At 34.8% G+C, this 18,088-nt stretch overlaps 2 protein-coding genes across 2 annotated transcripts; both read right to left on the reverse strand.

The window, feature by feature from the left end:
* Positions 1 to 243: 243 nt before the first annotated feature.
* Positions 244 to 2,734, reverse strand: LOC111375521 (proline-rich receptor-like protein kinase PERK5). The gene is made up of 7 exons (XM_022998363.1): positions 2,207 to 2,734; positions 1,952 to 2,038; positions 1,797 to 1,867; positions 1,593 to 1,669; positions 1,323 to 1,470; positions 1,045 to 1,206; positions 244 to 841 (listed from the first exon to the last, which is right to left on the reverse strand). The coding sequence occupies exons 1-7, from the start codon at positions 2,688 to 2,690 to the stop codon at positions 545 to 547; spliced, it is 1,326 nt and encodes a 441-aa protein (XP_022854131.1). The 5' UTR covers positions 2,691 to 2,734; the 3' UTR covers positions 244 to 544.
* Positions 2,735 to 6,122: 3,388 nt separating this feature from the next.
* Positions 6,123 to 8,828, reverse strand: LOC111408434 (acidic leucine-rich nuclear phosphoprotein 32-related protein-like). Its single transcript, XM_023038197.1, has 2 exons — positions 7,498 to 8,828; positions 6,123 to 6,644 (listed from the first exon to the last, which is right to left on the reverse strand). Exons 1-2 carry the CDS (start codon positions 8,554 to 8,556, stop codon positions 6,411 to 6,413), a joined length of 1,293 nt encoding a protein of 430 aa, XP_022893965.1. The 5' UTR covers positions 8,557 to 8,828; the 3' UTR covers positions 6,123 to 6,410.
* Between the last annotated feature and the right edge of the window lie 9,260 nt (positions 8,829 to 18,088).

Raw genomic sequence — 18,088 nt, forward strand, 5'->3', positions numbered from 1 at the left:
TTCAATTTTGTTGATATTCTTAACTGAAATGTAGTCCGAATTATCTATCACTTCTTACTTTAGAATTGCAAATCACGCGATAGTTAAGTTAGCATTCCACTACAAGTAAAAGTTTAACGTAAAATATCACTTCCAAGTATAGAATGAACAAAATTTCACAAAATTTTTGAAAAATGCAGCATATTTTATAATTTAAAAAAAAAAAATGTTACTCCCTTCCTTCATAAATAACACTAATGATAATAAAATGATATGAATTATAGTCTTTAAACTTCACATAGCATCTTGAACTATATTACACCAATAAAACAAAGGCAAATCCAACTTCGTGTTTATGCCTGTATATGCATATTGAGCATGAAACCAACAATAAATGAATATTAGTTTAAAAACGATATCAATTTACATCCAGTTTTTGTCTGTAAATCGTACTGTCCAGTACGATCTGATATTATGTGTCAAACATGCACTTAAAGCTTGATAGTGTCTTGTATTGCTAAAATATAAAATTCAGTACAAAACATGCACTTAGAGCTTGGAAGCATCATGTATTCCTGTATGATTTTTGCTTGTGGGGACCTGTTTCGTAGAGCTCTCTCGAGTCGCTGCTTGATGAGGATGGATTGAGTCCATACTCACTTGTTGCTCCATATTCGCTGCTAGCATTATCCGGATTTGAAATCACCATCTTCCTGAACTTCATCATGTCTGCATTGTATGCACGAGTGTCGTACATATCACTCATGGTTCCACTACTTTTATGGGCTGCACTTTGGCCCGTGGACTTCACGCCTTCGCTTAAATCCTCGAGGGATGAGTTTCCCTCCAAAGCACGTACAATCTGACATAGGTTTTAAACATCAAACAACGTTAAAAAAGGGAACTTCATGATTGTTCTATAGAAAGGACTAATATCTCTGTGTTTGTTTGGTAGTATTTAAGTGCTGATAAATTGTGGGTCTTACAAAATATGTGTTCAAGAATTATATTTGATAGGTTTAAATTATAATAAGCTTTGATCTTCAATCCAACAGAACAGTTTACCTGGCTCATCCGTGGTCGCCTTCTGGCTGAATGGCGTATGCTAGCAGCTGCACATGCTACCACTCGAGCCATCTCCTGGGGAACGAAGTTACCTTCAAGGCGTGGGTCTACGAGCTCATCGTAGTTTCCATCTTCCAAAGCTTGAACCAGAAGTGGCCTAGCCTGCGTATTGCCAAAATAAATAAGAACAAGAAGAAAAAAAGGGGCAAATGTTAAGAAACATATTTTTTTCTTTAAGTAATTCACGAGAATTGCTAAAAGCAGAATCAAGAACAAACCCAGTCTACTAAACTGTCTTCCATTATTCTATTAGTAAGATCGACAGGTCGACGCCCAGTTATGAGCTCTAAGAGCATCACCCCGAATGAGAAAACATCAGACTTCTCACTTAGTTTGCCACTTGATGCGTACTCAGGAGCTAGGTACCTGAATTTCATCAAAAATACCGTTTTTCAGACCATGAATGCCCTTTTTTTGGCTTCTAACACAAAAGAAAATCATCTGAGAGTTCAACTCAAACAATTTGATATAGGCTAAGTAAGTTGTACCCAAAAGTTCCCATGACACGCGTAGAAACATGAGTAAAATTATCCGAAGAGAGCTTAGCTAATCCAAAATCTGCCACCTGGACCAATCAATTTAACTTGCTCGTTAATGATCCATTCGAGGCTATACGACAAACAAAATTTATACTTCGCTCTTTCTTCGTCGTGTAGCATAAAAAACATGTTTTAGTACTTTATATATATTACCATGGCCTCAAAATTGTTGTCAAGAAGGATATTCGCTGCCTTGATGTCACGGTGTATAATCCGAGGGTGGCCTGTAATCGTACCACATATCAAGAAATATTCATAACAATTTATGTATTCATAAATATAAAGGGAAGATGAGCAGAATTCTATACAATCTTCATGCAGATAAGCAAGTCCCTTGGCTGATCCTACTGCTATACGAAGCCTAGTCGCCCAATCCATCACTGGCTGACCATTCCCTGCAACGACACATATCATAAGTAAAAGACGACATTATACAGCTGAAAGAGTTATACAAGCCTCGAAACTTGAAATATCCTTTTATAGAAGTTCAAATTCCATCTTAAGGACAAAGAGGAAACATAACAAAATTTCGTGATTTGGTGACATAATAGCGTAGAACTTACCGTAAAGGTGGAACTCCAAGGTCGAATTGGGAACAAATTCATACACCAACATTCTCTGTCCATCAGCAATGCAATATCCAACAAGGGACACGAGGTGGCGATGATGGACACGGCTAATTATTTCAACCTCGGCCTGGAATTCTCGTTCTCCTTGTCCACTGCCTGCCTTGAGACTCTTAACCGCGACTTCCGTTCCATTCTGTAATATACCTTTGTGTACATACCCGAATCCACCTTGTCCTAACAAATTGGCTTGAGAAAATCCCCCTGTTGCTGCTGCGAGTTCATCGTAAGTGAACTGGTTCTGGGAAAAGCCACCAATGCCCATGTTAGGTGATGGAGATTGTAAAGGCGTCTGATGTTGCCCGGAGCTAAATTCGCTACTAGCATTTCCCGGAGGTGGTGGTGCCCCCCATCCGCCAGCACCACCTACTGGTGTCCCCATAACACCTGGTGGTGGATGAAGCTTAACAATGTGATCCATAGGTTTAGGACTATTCCAGTCTGAGTTGCCATTGTAGTAGTTGTCACCAACTGAAAGCAAAAAACCGATGCACATAGAATTGAGGAAATTTTGCACAATAAAGAAGAAATCAACTTTTAGATTAGTCTAGTTCAACGTAGTATCAGAAATGAACAATGCTAGATGTACATTTACTTTTTTACTAAATCTTTTACCTACACACACAATAGGAGGGCGGGTCCCACATGCCGAAATTTTTAAATGCACGCGGGGCCTACGTGCACGTGAGAGTAGGTAACTAATTCGGTACATATATATTTATCCATCAGAAATCAAGCCAAGTTGAAATATAAAATGAGAAATTGCACCCTTGCCTGGATATGCAGGATAGTATGGCCGTTTCTTCTTCCTCCTTGAACATACTAAGCAAATGGCGAATAAGGCAAACAAGAATACTCCCCCAATGACAATTCCGGTAATCCTTGGTACACTAGAAGAAGATGAATCAGATGATGGCGACGAACCACTATCACTAGATGCTGACGAATCAGATGATGGCGACTTTTGTGATGGCGAATGATGTGATGGTGGAGATAAGGCATGTGTTGGAGGAGATCCAGGAGGAGCTGGAGTAATAGGCGATGATGTTGGAGGAGAAAGCGGTCCCTTGGGTGGTGGTGAATTGTGTTTTTCAGGTGTAGACGGGGGTTTTTCAGGCGTTGACGGGGTTGGTTCTGAGGGAGATTCTTTTGGTGGTGGTGGTGGTGGTGATGGAGGTGGTTGAGGTGGCGGTGGTGGGGAAGCTTTAGTTGGTGGTGGGGTATCATGAGGAGAGGGAAGAGAATTGTCTGCTGGCGCTGGAGAAGATGAATCTGGAGGTAGCGATAAATCATCCATCGAAGATGGAGGTGGTGGTGGAGAATCTTTATTAGGATCTTGTGGTTTAGCAGCCTCAGGAGAGGATGCCATTTTTCAATACGGCTTTCCGGCGAAGTTTCCGATCAAAAAATAGTCCGGAAACTCAAACTTTCTCCCAGGAAACTGCTTGCCACGACAAATCACTGCACCTAAATAAATATAATCCAAGTTTATGCAAAACAAATATGCACATGCATACGTAACATTACATCTTAAATCAACAATTTCTTTATTTATGTAAACAGACGATTCAAGAAATGTACCAGAATACATAAATTCCAAGATTATACGAAACAAATCATGCATCAAACAATATATACATGCACCAATAAATATTCAAGCCTCTTTCTTTATTCCCTAATAAAACATCCTTAAACACAAACAACATTTGTTTAGAGAGAGAAATGTACCTGAATGAAGATTTGTTTAAGGAGTCTGCAAAGTTAGAGAGAGAAGACATTGAAATATTGTAATTTTTCTATCTTACAAAACATTAGGCCTTTCTCCCACACACTTGCCTCCTACAAAGGAGGGCTTTTGATTGTTCTCTCTCTCTCTCCAAATCTTATGCTATGGACACATAGGTAGCAGTTGTTTTGTCTTATGATGTTTCTCCACCAATAATCGGGTGACAAAATCCACTTTATTTTAGGTAATTCCAGTTTCCAAGATATGTACATCAAAGTTTATATAAGGAATTAGATAATATTCATATGACACTTTATCATTTATCAATTAAAATATGGTTAAAAATGAATTCGAAAAAAAAAAATGAGTTTTTGAAAAATGAGAACCAAACATAAGCTAAATGCTATATTATATTACACTGACCATCGTATTCTTGTCGTGTTCGTAGTTTGTATCAATCTGTAGTCGACTCGACCTGTGTAATGGAGTCGATTGTAAGACTCCATGACTATATGCATACAAATCATATCATTCGTGTGTAGTTCACTTGTAAACAGAGTTTGATTAGCTAGAAACAAAATGTGATTTTGTGGATTTAATAGAAATGTTCTACGTAGAGGTCCCTTAGGATTAATAATCTAGAGTTGTGAATTATTAGATGATAATGAAAATTAAAAACCACTTTTTTCAGAATATTAAAATCTTTTTATAAATCGAGTGCAGATAAATAAAATTTACTTGCCAAAAAGAGTTCGCCTAGTGAACCACCAAGCAACGTAATTTTAAATTATACAAATACATAAATAAATCTTTAGTCGTTTCTATATATAAATTTAACTCCTATATGGCGTAGATGAAAATAGGATTTTTTGGTATATTTTGATAAAAGTTTCGTAAAGATTTTGTAGATTCAATAAAATTTAAGGTTAAAATAGTTGATTTTTAACATAAATTTTTATTAACTTTATTATCTAGCACCATTTTACTATAAATAGCCTACCACTAAACAACCGACTTTTCAATTTTCGACTCTCAACTCGAGAAAGTGTCTAATCAACCCAAACGTTACCCATAATTGCCTTTAGCGTGTGGCCCAACCCATAAAACACTTGTTACCTTGACCAAATTAATGTCTAAATCGAGTGTGATAATTATGAATAAAATTCTATCAAGGATGATTTTATTAATTTCTTAGTCTACCATATAAAGAGTACATAAAGATGGATATACATTTTTTTATTTTCTATACAATATTAAGCCCCCGTTTGGCCCCCATTAATTTTCCTTACATTACATTATATTTTTCTCTCTTATTTTTAACGACACAATCTTCTATAAAATAATATTACACGTAAATCGAAAAAATTTCCTTTTTTTTCAACCACTCATTTTTAAAAAAAACATCATTCCACCAATTTTCATTTTTACAAAATGGAGACCATACAGGGGCTAAAAGCCTTCTAAAAAGTAGGGATAATTGCAGTAAAAGCCCTAAACCTTTAAAACATTAACATATTTTTTTCAAACTTTTAATCTGTTGCAACCGTCATTTCAAATATTTCGAAACGTTGCGATGAAAGCCTTTTTGGACGATTTTTATCTAAAAGTCTGGTAGTTGATTAAGAAATTTGACTTTGACCATATTTTTCATGTTTTTGAAAGGGTAAAAAAGTAACTTTCCATTTACTATATTAAAATAAGTTAGAAATTAGATTTTTTAAAAAAAAATAAGAAATAATAATAATAATTAAAAAAATTAAAGGTTTGGAGTAACAATTACAATAAATTAAATGTTTGGAAAAATTTGCTAATGTTTTAAAGATTTGAAGTCTCTATTGCAATTATCACTAAAAAAAATGGTGCAAAAACAGAGGTCTGCAATGAGTACTCAAATCATAAAGTACTCATTTCGGTGCCATTGACGTCAATTTCTCTTAAACATTTAAATGCCAACTGCAGCACCAAATTCTCAATGCATCGGCCGAGTCCAAGCCCAATTGTAAGTAATATAAGTAGTTGCTGCCCCAATCCATTTAGCACTTTGATGATAGAGTACATCACGGATTTCACAATCTATCTACAATAGGTTTCACAAGCCAATCAAAAAGAGGGAAGAAATAACAAGAATTGCAAACAAGAAATAAGGGCTTTTCTTTCGTTTCCTTTCAATGCAACTGAGTTACACAGCGAGTTGAACTCACTCATAACTCACATTTGAATAAATTATCACAAAGCAACCAACGGCTACTCCAAACAAACTACTTTTTGAACATATAACAGAGTACAATAAGGTCCATATTCACAGTTTCCCTCCAAATATTGTCAATTAAACACCCAACAGTTTATAATACCAGACTGCAAATTTCAAGTTCCCACCATTTACTTAGGAATAAACAAAACCAACCATACCCATAATTACTTGTGCTTCTTCTTCTCCTCTTCATCCTCTCCATTATCAATATCTTCGTCTCTATTTCTCTTTCGAGAAGATGTTGGAAGCTCCTGGACAGAACCATCTTGGTCATCTTCGTCGCTGATATCTTCTTCCTTATCAGTACCTTCATTTCCTTGGTCCAAATGACTATCATCAGCATCTACCTGTATTTGTCCAACTCTTTGAATAAGGTACCCTGCACCATAATCTTCTTCCTGCCATTAAAGGAAACTCATTTCAGCTTGAAAAAACCAGGAAATTTTGAAGAAAAACAGAAGAAAGCTAGCATTTGCAGTAGACATCATCTACAATAGCTTAACAAAAAGAAATGAACATCTTTAAACTTTCTGCTATTTCTTGAAGAACAATCACAGAAATTTCACAGGAATTTAAATACTAACAAATCAAAATCTAACAGGACTGCAGATTCCGGCATTTCAACCCCATAAAAATATGTGAAAAGAAAAAACCTCAACCAGGGAACGTATGCAAAACAATGAGGGGTCATAGAGATACTCTCCTAGAAATCATGCACCAAACATTACAGAAATCCACTCAGAAAAAGATAAATTTATGGCCATTCAAACAAGAGAAACAATTTCAACATACTAATAAGAAAACACATTACAAGACAAAGTTCCTTGAATTCACATAACTTGTGAGAAATATTCGACCAAAAAAAAAAAAAAAATGCACACAGCAGAATATCAATGCATGCATCGTATCATTTCAGGAGCTAAAAGTCTTCATTTCTCTTAAAACTACCAAAACTATTTTGTAAATCAAGGTGCATCAATGTAAAACACAAGATTGATACTGCAAATGCTTATGCAACAATATAGAATACTACATGCAAACTAGCATGGGCCAACTAATATTTACCACAACTTTGGTGTGTCAAAAAGCTAGTATGATTATTCACAGTTTTTAGCATATAAACAAAGCATGTGCAATCAGATGCTCAATCAATAAAAACTAAAAGCTTGGGTATGTTACCCAATCAGCAACTCCAAACCAATAAATCACCAAATAAGGACGATATAATCACAAAGATAAATAGATTATGACCTCATCGTCATCCGCAAAGTCTCCATCCTCCTCATCATCCAGATCTTCCCCTCCCATCTCTCCGTTATCCTCTTCACCCTGCTCATGCCCATCAATCTCTCCTTCCACGCCTATCAACCTACCGTTACTAGCAGGCTCCTCAAAATCACCATCATCATTATCCAACTCTTCGTCATCTTCTTCATCTTCCGCCACCCCATCCTCCTTGCCACTACTGTCATCTATCTCGTGGACCTCCACAACATCATCGTCCTCACCCTCATCTTCTTCATATATCTCTTCCACCGACTCATCATCAGCTTCCTCACTGTCATCACCCTCATCCTCCAACCTAAACCCATTCGAGAGCTGATGGGAATTGCTTGCACCACTTAATCCATTAATCCCTCTAGAAGTCTCTGTTACCTCCTCATCGGCATCACTCTCCTCGTCCTCATCAACATCAATAACACCATCATTCCTAGTTAGATATTCATTACTTAAGCTAAACGACCGATTCCCCCCTTCAATTTCCCCACTCCCAGCATCATCTTCTTCGTCGTCATCTGAGTCCTCCTCATCATCATCCGACTCAGGCCTCTCATTCCCCTCTGCATCCATGTTATCCAAGTATTTCAAAGACCCTATCAACTCAAAAGCCCGCGATCTATAGTCCTTAACCCGCGTAACCGGACACTCATAAAGATCCAGTGACATTAACCTCAGCTGCGCCAAGGGTCTCAAATCATTAACATCCGAAATCCTGTTATTCGACAAATCAAGATCAAGAAGAAATTCTAAACCCGCCTCAACAAGAAATTCAAGGCCTCCAGAAATCCGATTATCCGATAGCACCAACTTCTGCAAATTCCGAAGCCGAGGAAACTGCTCAAGAGACGAAAGGCCAATATTCGCTATAGACAGATGCTGGAGGTTACTAAACTTCTCGAAAATTGACGGCGGCGGTAACCGGCCATGAACGCACTTCGCTGCGCCGTCAAGGGTTAACGTTCGGACAGACGCGACGTCATTTTCGCCGTCTAATGCAGTCTCCACTGCTCTTTCCCAGATCTCACCCATTAAACCACCAAGTCCTTTGCTATATATGCATATACTTATAATTTATCTTTTGAATTTACACAAATAAAAAAAAATAAAAAAATCTACGGATAACTTGCAAGTGATAATTTTTCTTTTTGGATTTTTCTGGGGGAAAGTTTAAAAGTTATGACACTAGAAAAATTAATTTTCTCTCTCTAGAGTTTTATCTCTCTAGAACTTTCTGTGCGCTCTGTGTAGATAATATGGAGCCTGGAGGCGACGGGTGAGTCGAGTCCGAGTTAGGGTTGAGTTAAGTTTGGCCGTGTAGCACTTTATACGGAGTGAATAAAATGTGTGTTTGTTGATACAGCCATCGGGGGCCGTTCGATTGGAGAGGTCCGGATTGATGACATGGAAGGAGATGAACGGTAGTCGGTAAAGATTGATGCATTGTGTGTTTGTTTTGGAGGTTGCATTGACATATGTACCATGAACATTGATGTATATTACGTTAGTGCCATCGACTGTGACCTGATTGGACAAATAGCCAGAGGTGACAACCGGGCCGCCCGACCATGCTCGTTTCGGTCCAACTCACAATGTTTCTCTATTTATTTTGTTTATACAGATTAAAAAAACATAAAGAAAATATTATATACAGGAATAAGCAAATTTAACATAACTAGTGCCTGCCGGTGCAATGCACGGACTGATTTTTTTTTAAAGTTATGTTAGGGTGTTGAGTCTTCAGGAAAAATGTTAGCATTTTGTAAAGGTCCAACTTTACCAAATATGGCAAATGCAATAATGATTTAATGGAATTATTCTTGACTTGTGCCAATTTCCCTGATTCCATACATTTATCGAAAAACATTTGACAAAAACAAAGGATTTATGTGGAAGATCGGACAAAAAATATTTAGAAGGAATTTTCATATTTTAAATCCATAAGAAAAAAAACCCGAAAAACTGTGCACAAAAAAATGCAACAAAACTTAAGAAAATCACATTAAAAAAATGACATAGTAAAATTTGATCTTTTATTAACTTGGTCATGCGACAGTAGTTGCTCTTATTAGTGAGTCTAGACATATTATGTTCGTGTGATACCCGCAAGCGTACGTGATCGTTGACAAGTAATAATAAGTGAGTTAAGAGTTATCGTCCCACAGAGAATAAATTTAATTCAAGTTTACTAGTTTCGTATAGAATTCTAGTTATGAAAACAAAAAAAATATTTTGATTTGATTTAAACTAAACTAATCTAAGAAAGCAATAAAAATTGGGGTTTTATCAAATTATGGAGGATTGTATTGGATTTTGACTTCGCCTATTGCTATATATTTCAATTCTTGATTCGCAATCTAATTTCTTTTACGAGTTTTTGACAATCGATTACACTAATATATTGAATGTTCTTTTTCAAGATATACCAACCTATGATTAACACGACACGACCCGATCCTATTCCTAGTCTGAATTCATATAAAAATCATGCATTTAGTTTAAGTTATCAATATGATTGCATATATGATAGATATTATTCTTAATCCTAACTATATATGTTAATTTTGCTGCGTTCTAGACTCGTTGTGAGTATTCCTATACTATAACAAGCAACTAACTATTCAATTGATAGTCAAACAATTCAATAGTGCAATGGGAATGCAAAATTAATCAAGTAACACACGAATTAAACTAAATACTTGTCTTGAATTAAAATAAATAAATAATAGGGTTTATCTCATCCAATACAATGAAAAAATAGCCTAACATATTAATATATAAATTACAAGTAGAATATTAGAAAAATATCACCCGTATCATGAAAAAATACAAAAGATGTTGATCTTCAAGTCCAAAGTTGAATTCTTTAAAACTTGATGTAACAGAACTTCAATTCCTTTCTATGGCTTGATCTTCACTATCAAAATATAGCAATTGGCCTATTGTTCTTGATGAATTTGATGAAACTATTGTGTATGAAGAGGCAAGAGAGAGACCCTTTCATTGCTGCCCATATCTTGTATTTATATGATGAAATTAGGTCAAAATTCACATCCAAATTGTCTTCCAAAAAAGTTTGAATCAAATAAGGAAAGTTGCATTCGCGCGCGCATAATTTTGTCTCTGCACAGCTTTCAGTATTTTAATCATAATTTTATCTTTCGGTGTCCGATTCAGGTGATTCAAAGTGTATTGGAAAGCTAATTAAAAGATCTACAATTTTTCTAGAAATAAAATTTTTCCAATTCAAACGTTCTCCATCCGAAAAATGGGTCTCAAGTTGACCAAAAATCTTGAAAATATCATGTAAAATTGGAAGTCAATTTATGGTAATATTCTAATCATATCCCTTTCCTTTTTGACTCCAATTTGCATTTAATTGACTCCTATCAATCTTCACAGTACCTTTTGTGGTCCAAATCAACCATTAAATAATTACACTTTGGTCCCCATACTTTGGATTTGCTTCATTTAGCCACTTTTCGTTCTTTTTTCCAATATTTCTTTGAAACATGAAATTTTCCTAATAAAAGCAATAAATAAAAAATCAGGTATTAATCCGTTCAAAGAATAACAAAATATCATCATTTAAGATCTCAAATAAGTGTAGAAACTACACTTATCTTATTACTATGATCACAATAAGTAATAAAAAAGAAAATCCGGTACTATTCAGATTGAAAAATATGAGGTATCAAGAAACAGCAGAATTCTCCTTGAGATTTTTCCTTTCGATCATTTGGTTTTCTATTTCGATGTAGGGACAGAGCAGCTACCGGTGACGAAAAGGAAGCAACAGTGAAATTTTAATCGGATACAACTACATTAAAAATTAGTAAAATTTGCCCAACGTATATGCAATCATTTGTTGTGTATCTCTCGATTTAAAAGCTTTATTAGTTCCCCAAACAGCTCTCTATTTTAGGCATTCTGAATGAAAGAGAGACGCTTAAAATAATACATTTCCAACGCTACGTGCGTCCAAAATGATCCGAACGTGACTCTTAGCATTGAAATGGTGTCCATATTGCAACATTTGTGCATATACAAACTCATCATCATCCCACTTCTTTGCAGCGCATGCATCTAACATCGTGTTGAATGCATAAATATCAGGTAGAATCCTATCTTTATAATCCAATTTCTCGTAAACCGAGTTGCCATTTTCCAATAATTTTAGAAACAATAGTTTGGCTTCTTCGAACATCCCGTGAGCCAAGAAACCTTTCAACATTATATTCCAAGTTATCAAATTTGGAGAGCAGAACTTCTGCATGTAATTAAAGACATACACCCCATTCCAAATGTCACCAGAATGAAGACATGCTTGAATTAAACCGGTGTGAGTTACTACAGGAGGCTTGTTTACAACTTTGCATATCTTGTCAATCTGCAGAAAAGAAGAAAGAAAAAAAGTTGAAACTGAGTAGAAGGGAGATTTTTATATTTACATATATATATTTATATACAGTGAACGCTTCAGTTGATAGTAAAATCCCACAACATGGTTAAATAGAATTCAATGAGACTTATATGCAAAACTTGGTCATCTTGAAAAATGATTCATACCTCATGTTTTTCAATCGCAACCTCTCAATCTCACTGAAGGTGAAGCATAGTCTGAAATGCACTCTACTATTTTGATGTTCCACGTTATTTATGCTTGTTACGAGAAATAAAGGAATGGAGCAACATTAATGTACATTAAACCAGAAGCAACCTACTTGCTTCAGAGTCGCCTGGTCATAATGTTGGAATAATTCCGTATGTGGGCTTCACATTCGATTGCAATTTTTACGGGTTATATGTATGACTTATAATGATATTTATGTTTGGGCCAAATTTATTAAGTGATCAATTGAGTCTTTTACATCTTACGAGTTGTAATTAATATGATGTGGTAATTTTAAGTATGTGGGTTGGAAATAAACCCTAATTAGAATTCTAATCATAATGGGAGCTCAATTTTTTTTATATAAAGGCTAGATCTTCTCTCCTCTACACAATTTTATTTTCAATTAGCTTGCCCCATTGATAGCTAATACTTTGTGAGGAGCAAAAAGGGGGAGATCTTGCTGCTAATACAATTACAGCTATTAATCATATCAACGATAGCTTCCGCAGATATGAATTCGTTTTATTAATTAATTATATGGTGATTCTTGATTTTTAGCATCATTACAATTAAAATTAACAATTGGTATCTGAGTTTCTATGCTAAGATCAGAATCCTTCATAAAAACAATTTTTTTCCTTCTCTCGATTTTTGGCTGAATAATTCTAGATTTTTTTTTCAAACTGCCAATTTAAAAATAAATATAAAGTCGTTAATTTTGGCTTCCGCAGCCGCCAGTGGATTTAAAATTGTTAAATTTTCGAGATTTTGGATTGTTATTAAGCTTACAATTTGGTTACGCAACCACCAATTTGAGCTTTGGAATTATTATGTTTTGAATCATGATTTCTAGCAGCAAATTTAATGTTTAGAGTCAATTCAATTTTTGTCTTTCATCATGGCTTCCGTAGTAGGCAAATCCGCGGCCACACGTAATAAAACATAGATTTTGACTAACTTCCTTTTAGGATTAATTCTTGAATCTGAATCTGGATATGTATTGGGTTTTTTTTTTTTTTTTTTTTTTTAATTTTTATAACAGGTGTGTGAATCTGTACGTATGCGTATAAATTTATGGGCATGCCATTTTGTATATTTACATATCATGTGCATATATATTTGTATAAAGCTGCCTATTTGGTGGTTATCTGGGCGACGACGTGCTGGCAAAATGCAGCGTCGCAGCCGAGGCGAAAAAGGAAAAGTTTTTCCCTTTAGGATTTTCTGAAAATCGGGTTTGAATATGTTGGAGACAGGAGCCTCTGTTGCAAATTATGGGTTTAGAGGCCCCTGTCTGTAATTAAGAGATTGGGCTTAAATTTGCAATTTTAAAAGGAGGGCCTGTCATGTAATTTGTATAGTTGAAGGACCTGATTTTAATTTGTAATTAGTATTAAAATGTAATTTTCAATAAGGGGCTCTTAAATTTGAACTTCTAAAGTTTTGACCCTAAAATTTTATTTTTGACCCAATCAAAACTTTATTTGATAATTGACCTGATTAAAATATATTAAATAATAATAATAATTTGATTGACGACTTTTATTTTTTCATTAGATTGTATATGTATTTAAATATTTCCATTATTTATGCATTTAAGTTTTAATTTTTTGAAATTTTGTTGTCAATTTCGTCTCACAATCACATATGAATATTTGTCTTTTATCGATTAATGATTATGATTTGTTGTATAATTGTTGTTTTGCGATTGAATTTTTATGGAATTTGAAACGATCCTTATTTTTCCCACAAAGAAAAATATCTTGAAATAAAAATGGGTGGTAGCTGCCAAAGTGGCACACTCATTATTATTTATTCGATTTTCTCTACAATAAATAAATAAATATATATATATATATATATATATTTGCACAACAATTTTGATTTATTGCATTTAATATCTTGCCCAAAGGTATTATTATATATAATATTTTTGAAAAATGACATAAGACAGTTAACGTGCTTATTTTAGTCTAGAAATTTATTTCTGCCCAAAGGTGGTGGTGTTTCGAAAATCAGTGTAATTTTGTTGACTGGCTACATGATGTGTTTTAAGAGTACCTTATAGCATGTTGTATTGTCGACGCAAATGTGACTTTATGATGATACATTTAGGCTCTTACAGTAATAAAATTCATATGTGTCGATTTAAATTACAGATTATCTAATTAATAGCTCATATTAATTAGTTGGATATTACATCATCCATTTGATTGCATGCATTACGTTTGGATGATATTAAGAGTGATATTTTATGTTTCCACAGTTTATAATGCCACATCTCTTTCGAATCAATTGTCTGCTATTGAAACCTTAACTATAAATAACTATGTGAGATGGAAACGAGACGTAGAAATAGCATTTGGTCTTTTGGGCTTAGATTTTGCAATGGAGAAAAAACTTGAGAAACCCACAGATAAAAGTACCATTAAATATGTAGCCGAGCATGAAAAGTGGGAAAGAGCTAACAAACTCTATTTGAAAATTATTGAGCGATCGATATCCGATTCCATTCTAGGTGCCATCCCCGATAATGAAAATGTCAAAAGTTTTATGGATGCCATAGGAGAAAAATTTATTGAGTCTGATAAAGTCGAGACTGGGGATCTAATGGATAAATTGATGAGCATGAAATATGATGGTACAAGTGGTGTTAGGGAGCATGTCATGAAAATGATAAATATATCATCTAAGCTAAATGTTCTTGACATCCTCATCGCGGAGCCTTTCCTGGTCTATCATATTTTGAATAGCCTTCCGAGCAAGTTTAATCAGCTTAAGGTTGCTTACAATGCTCAGCGAGATAAATGAAATTTGAATGACCTCATAGCAGTGTGTGCCCAAGAAGAGTATAGAATGCGCCATGAAACTGTTGAAAATGTACAATTAGCTTTTTAGCCATCACGGAATAAGGGGCCTTCTCATAACCATAAACCTAAGTTTCGTAAGGGTAATAAGTCACACTGAAGTCAACCGAATAAAAATTTTAGTAGTCCCAAAGGAGTTATAAAGAAAAATGATCATTGCAAGTTCTGTAAAAAGAAGAGCAGAAAAACTGTTTTAAGTTCAAGATTTGGTTGGAAAAGAAGAAAAGTTCTCCGAGGGTTCACAAGCAAATGGAGGTTAAGTGAGAATAAAGTAAGATTGAGTGTTGCAAATGGAGTTCAAGTGAAAGTTGAATTCATAGGAGTAGTGAAATTGATTTTAGAGTCTGGTTTTTTTCTTGTTTTGGAAAATAGAGTTTATGTACCGCAAATGAGACGAAATTTAATTTTTATATCGAAACTTGATGCTTGTGGTTTTACATTTAATTTTGGTAATGGAATGGTTGAGTTATTTAATGATCTCATTTGATTGGGAATGACATTGTATGTGATGGTTTATATAAATTATCTTTAGCTCCTTTTGGTGATGTCTCATTTGTTATCAATGTATGAAAGAAAAGGACTTTAATTCGTGAATCATCCTCTATGTTGTGGCATAAGTGTTTGGGTCATATTTCTAATGATAGAATGGAAATATTAGTAAAAGATGAGATACTTCACTCTTTAGACTTCTCTGATTTTCAAACCTGTGTGGATTGTATAAGAGGAAAGCTAACTAAATCTACAATGAAGGGTTCAACTAGGAGTAATGGAATTTTGGATTTGATACACACTGATATCAGTGGACATTTGCCTTCCACTATATGTGGGAATAAATACTTCATAACTTTCATTGATGATTTCTCGCGATATAGATATATTTACTTGATTAATGATAAATAACATGCACTTGAGAAATTCAAAGTTTTCAAACTGGAAGTAGATAAACAATGTGGAAAAAGTATCAAAGTTGTAAGGTCTGATCGTGGTGGTGAGTACTATGGAAAATATGACGAGTCTGCTCAAAATATGGGTGATTTTGCAAAGTTTTTACAAGAGTGTGGAATAGTGCCCCAATACACCATGTCAGGGACACTTGAGCAGAATGGTGTTTCTGAAAGACGTAATCGAACCCTAAAAGATATGGTTAGAAGTATGATGAGTAGAACAAATTTGCCTGAATATTTGTGGGGTGAAGTTTTGAAAACTGCTATGTATATTTTGAACGGAGTTCCAAATAAAGCTGTTGCAAAGATACCTTTTAAATTATGGATAGGACGTAAGCCAAGTTTGGCTCACTTTAAAGTTTGGGAATGTCTAGCTGAGATTAGGATTTATAATCCATTTGAAAATAAATTAGACCCTAAATCAACTCTTGGCTACTTTATTGGGTATCCAGACAGATCAAAGGGATATAAGTTTTATTGTCCAAATCGCGACACTAGAATTGTGGAGTCCATTACTGCTAAGTTTCTGGAGAATAATTTTGGAGATAGTGGGAGTTCTACGTTGAGAGAAATTCTTGTTGAACCTAATCAAGTTGTTGTTCCAATTCCTATTCTACAGGAAAGAGTTGGTTCTCAACCAATTGAAATTGTTAATGAAGAACAGAGGAACTAGGAGGAACCTCCAATTCCTCAAACGACGATTGAATCGGTTTCTGAGCCACGAGTTAGAAGATCACAAAGGAAAAGAAGATCTGCATTGTCCAGTGATTATATTACATATTTATTGGAGAGCAATTTTAATATTACGCATATTGTTGATCCTGTAACTTATAACCAAACACTGACAAGTCCTGAGGCAGCTAAATGGATAACTGTCATGGAAGATGAAATGAATTTCATGGAAAGGAATAAAGTTTGGGATCTCGTTAAACTTCCTCCAGATGCTAAGGCTATAGATAACAAGTGGATTTTCAAAAGTAAATTAGATTCAAAAGGAAATGTTGAACGAAAGAAAGCAAGATTGGTTGCAAAAGGTTTCACTCAACGAGAGGGCATTGATTATGTTGAAACCTTCTCCCTTGTTTCATCGAAAGATTCTTTTCGAATTATCATAACTCTTATGGCACACTACGATTTGGACTTTATCAAATAGATGTTAAGACAGCATTTTTGAATGGAGATCTTTCTGAAATAATTTATATGAAACAATCTGAAGGTTTTGTTGTGAAAGGAAAAGAAAACTTGGTGTGTAAGTTAAACAAGTCTTTATATGGTCTCAAACAAGCATCTCGACAGTGGTATTTGAAGTTTGATGAGGTTGTGATCTCTCTTGGTTTTGTTGAAATTCTATTGACCAATGCATTTATCTAAAAACCTGTGGGAGAAATTTTATTTTTCTTGTATTGTATGTTGATGACATACTGCTTGCCAGTAGTAACTTAGGGTTGCTTCATGAGACAAAGAAAATGTTGCCTGCAAATTTTGAGATGAAAGATCTTGGAGAAGCTTTCTAAGTACTTGGTATTGAAATACATCGTGATAGAAATCATGACTTATTGGGACTTTCTCAGAAAGCTTATATACGACGTGTTCTAGAAAGGTTTAATATGTAGACCTGTGCACCTCGTGATGTACCTATCATAAAAGGAGATAAGTTTAACAAAACTCAATGTCCAAGAAATGAGCTAGAAAGGGAATCTATGAAGATGATTCCATATGCTAGTGTTGTGGGGAGTTTGATGTATGCCCAAGTTTGCACTAGACCGAATATAGCTTACACAGTAAGTGTCTTTAGCAGATTTCAGTCTAATCCAGGACAAGAGCATTGGAAAACAGCTAAGAAAGTTATAAGATATTTGAAGAAAACTGAAGGTTAAATGCTTACATTTCAGCGTACAAATCATCTTGAGGTAGTAGGATATTCAAATTTTGATTTTGCTGAATGTCAAGGTGATTTGAAATCAACCTGAGGTTATATTTTTACATTAGTTGGTGGTGCTGTTTCTTGGAAAAGTGCTAAACAGACTCTAGTGGCATCTTCTACTATGCAAGTTGAATTTGTAGCGTGTTATGGGGCTACAGTTCAAGCTGTTTGGTTAAGAAAGTTCACTTCTGACTTGAAAGTTGTTGATTCCATC

This window comes from Olea europaea, chromosome 2 (assembly GCF_002742605.1).
Source record: "Olea europaea var. sylvestris chromosome 2, O_europaea_v1, whole genome shotgun sequence".
In the NCBI taxonomy this organism is placed as follows: domain Eukaryota; kingdom Viridiplantae; phylum Streptophyta; class Magnoliopsida; order Lamiales; family Oleaceae; genus Olea; species Olea europaea.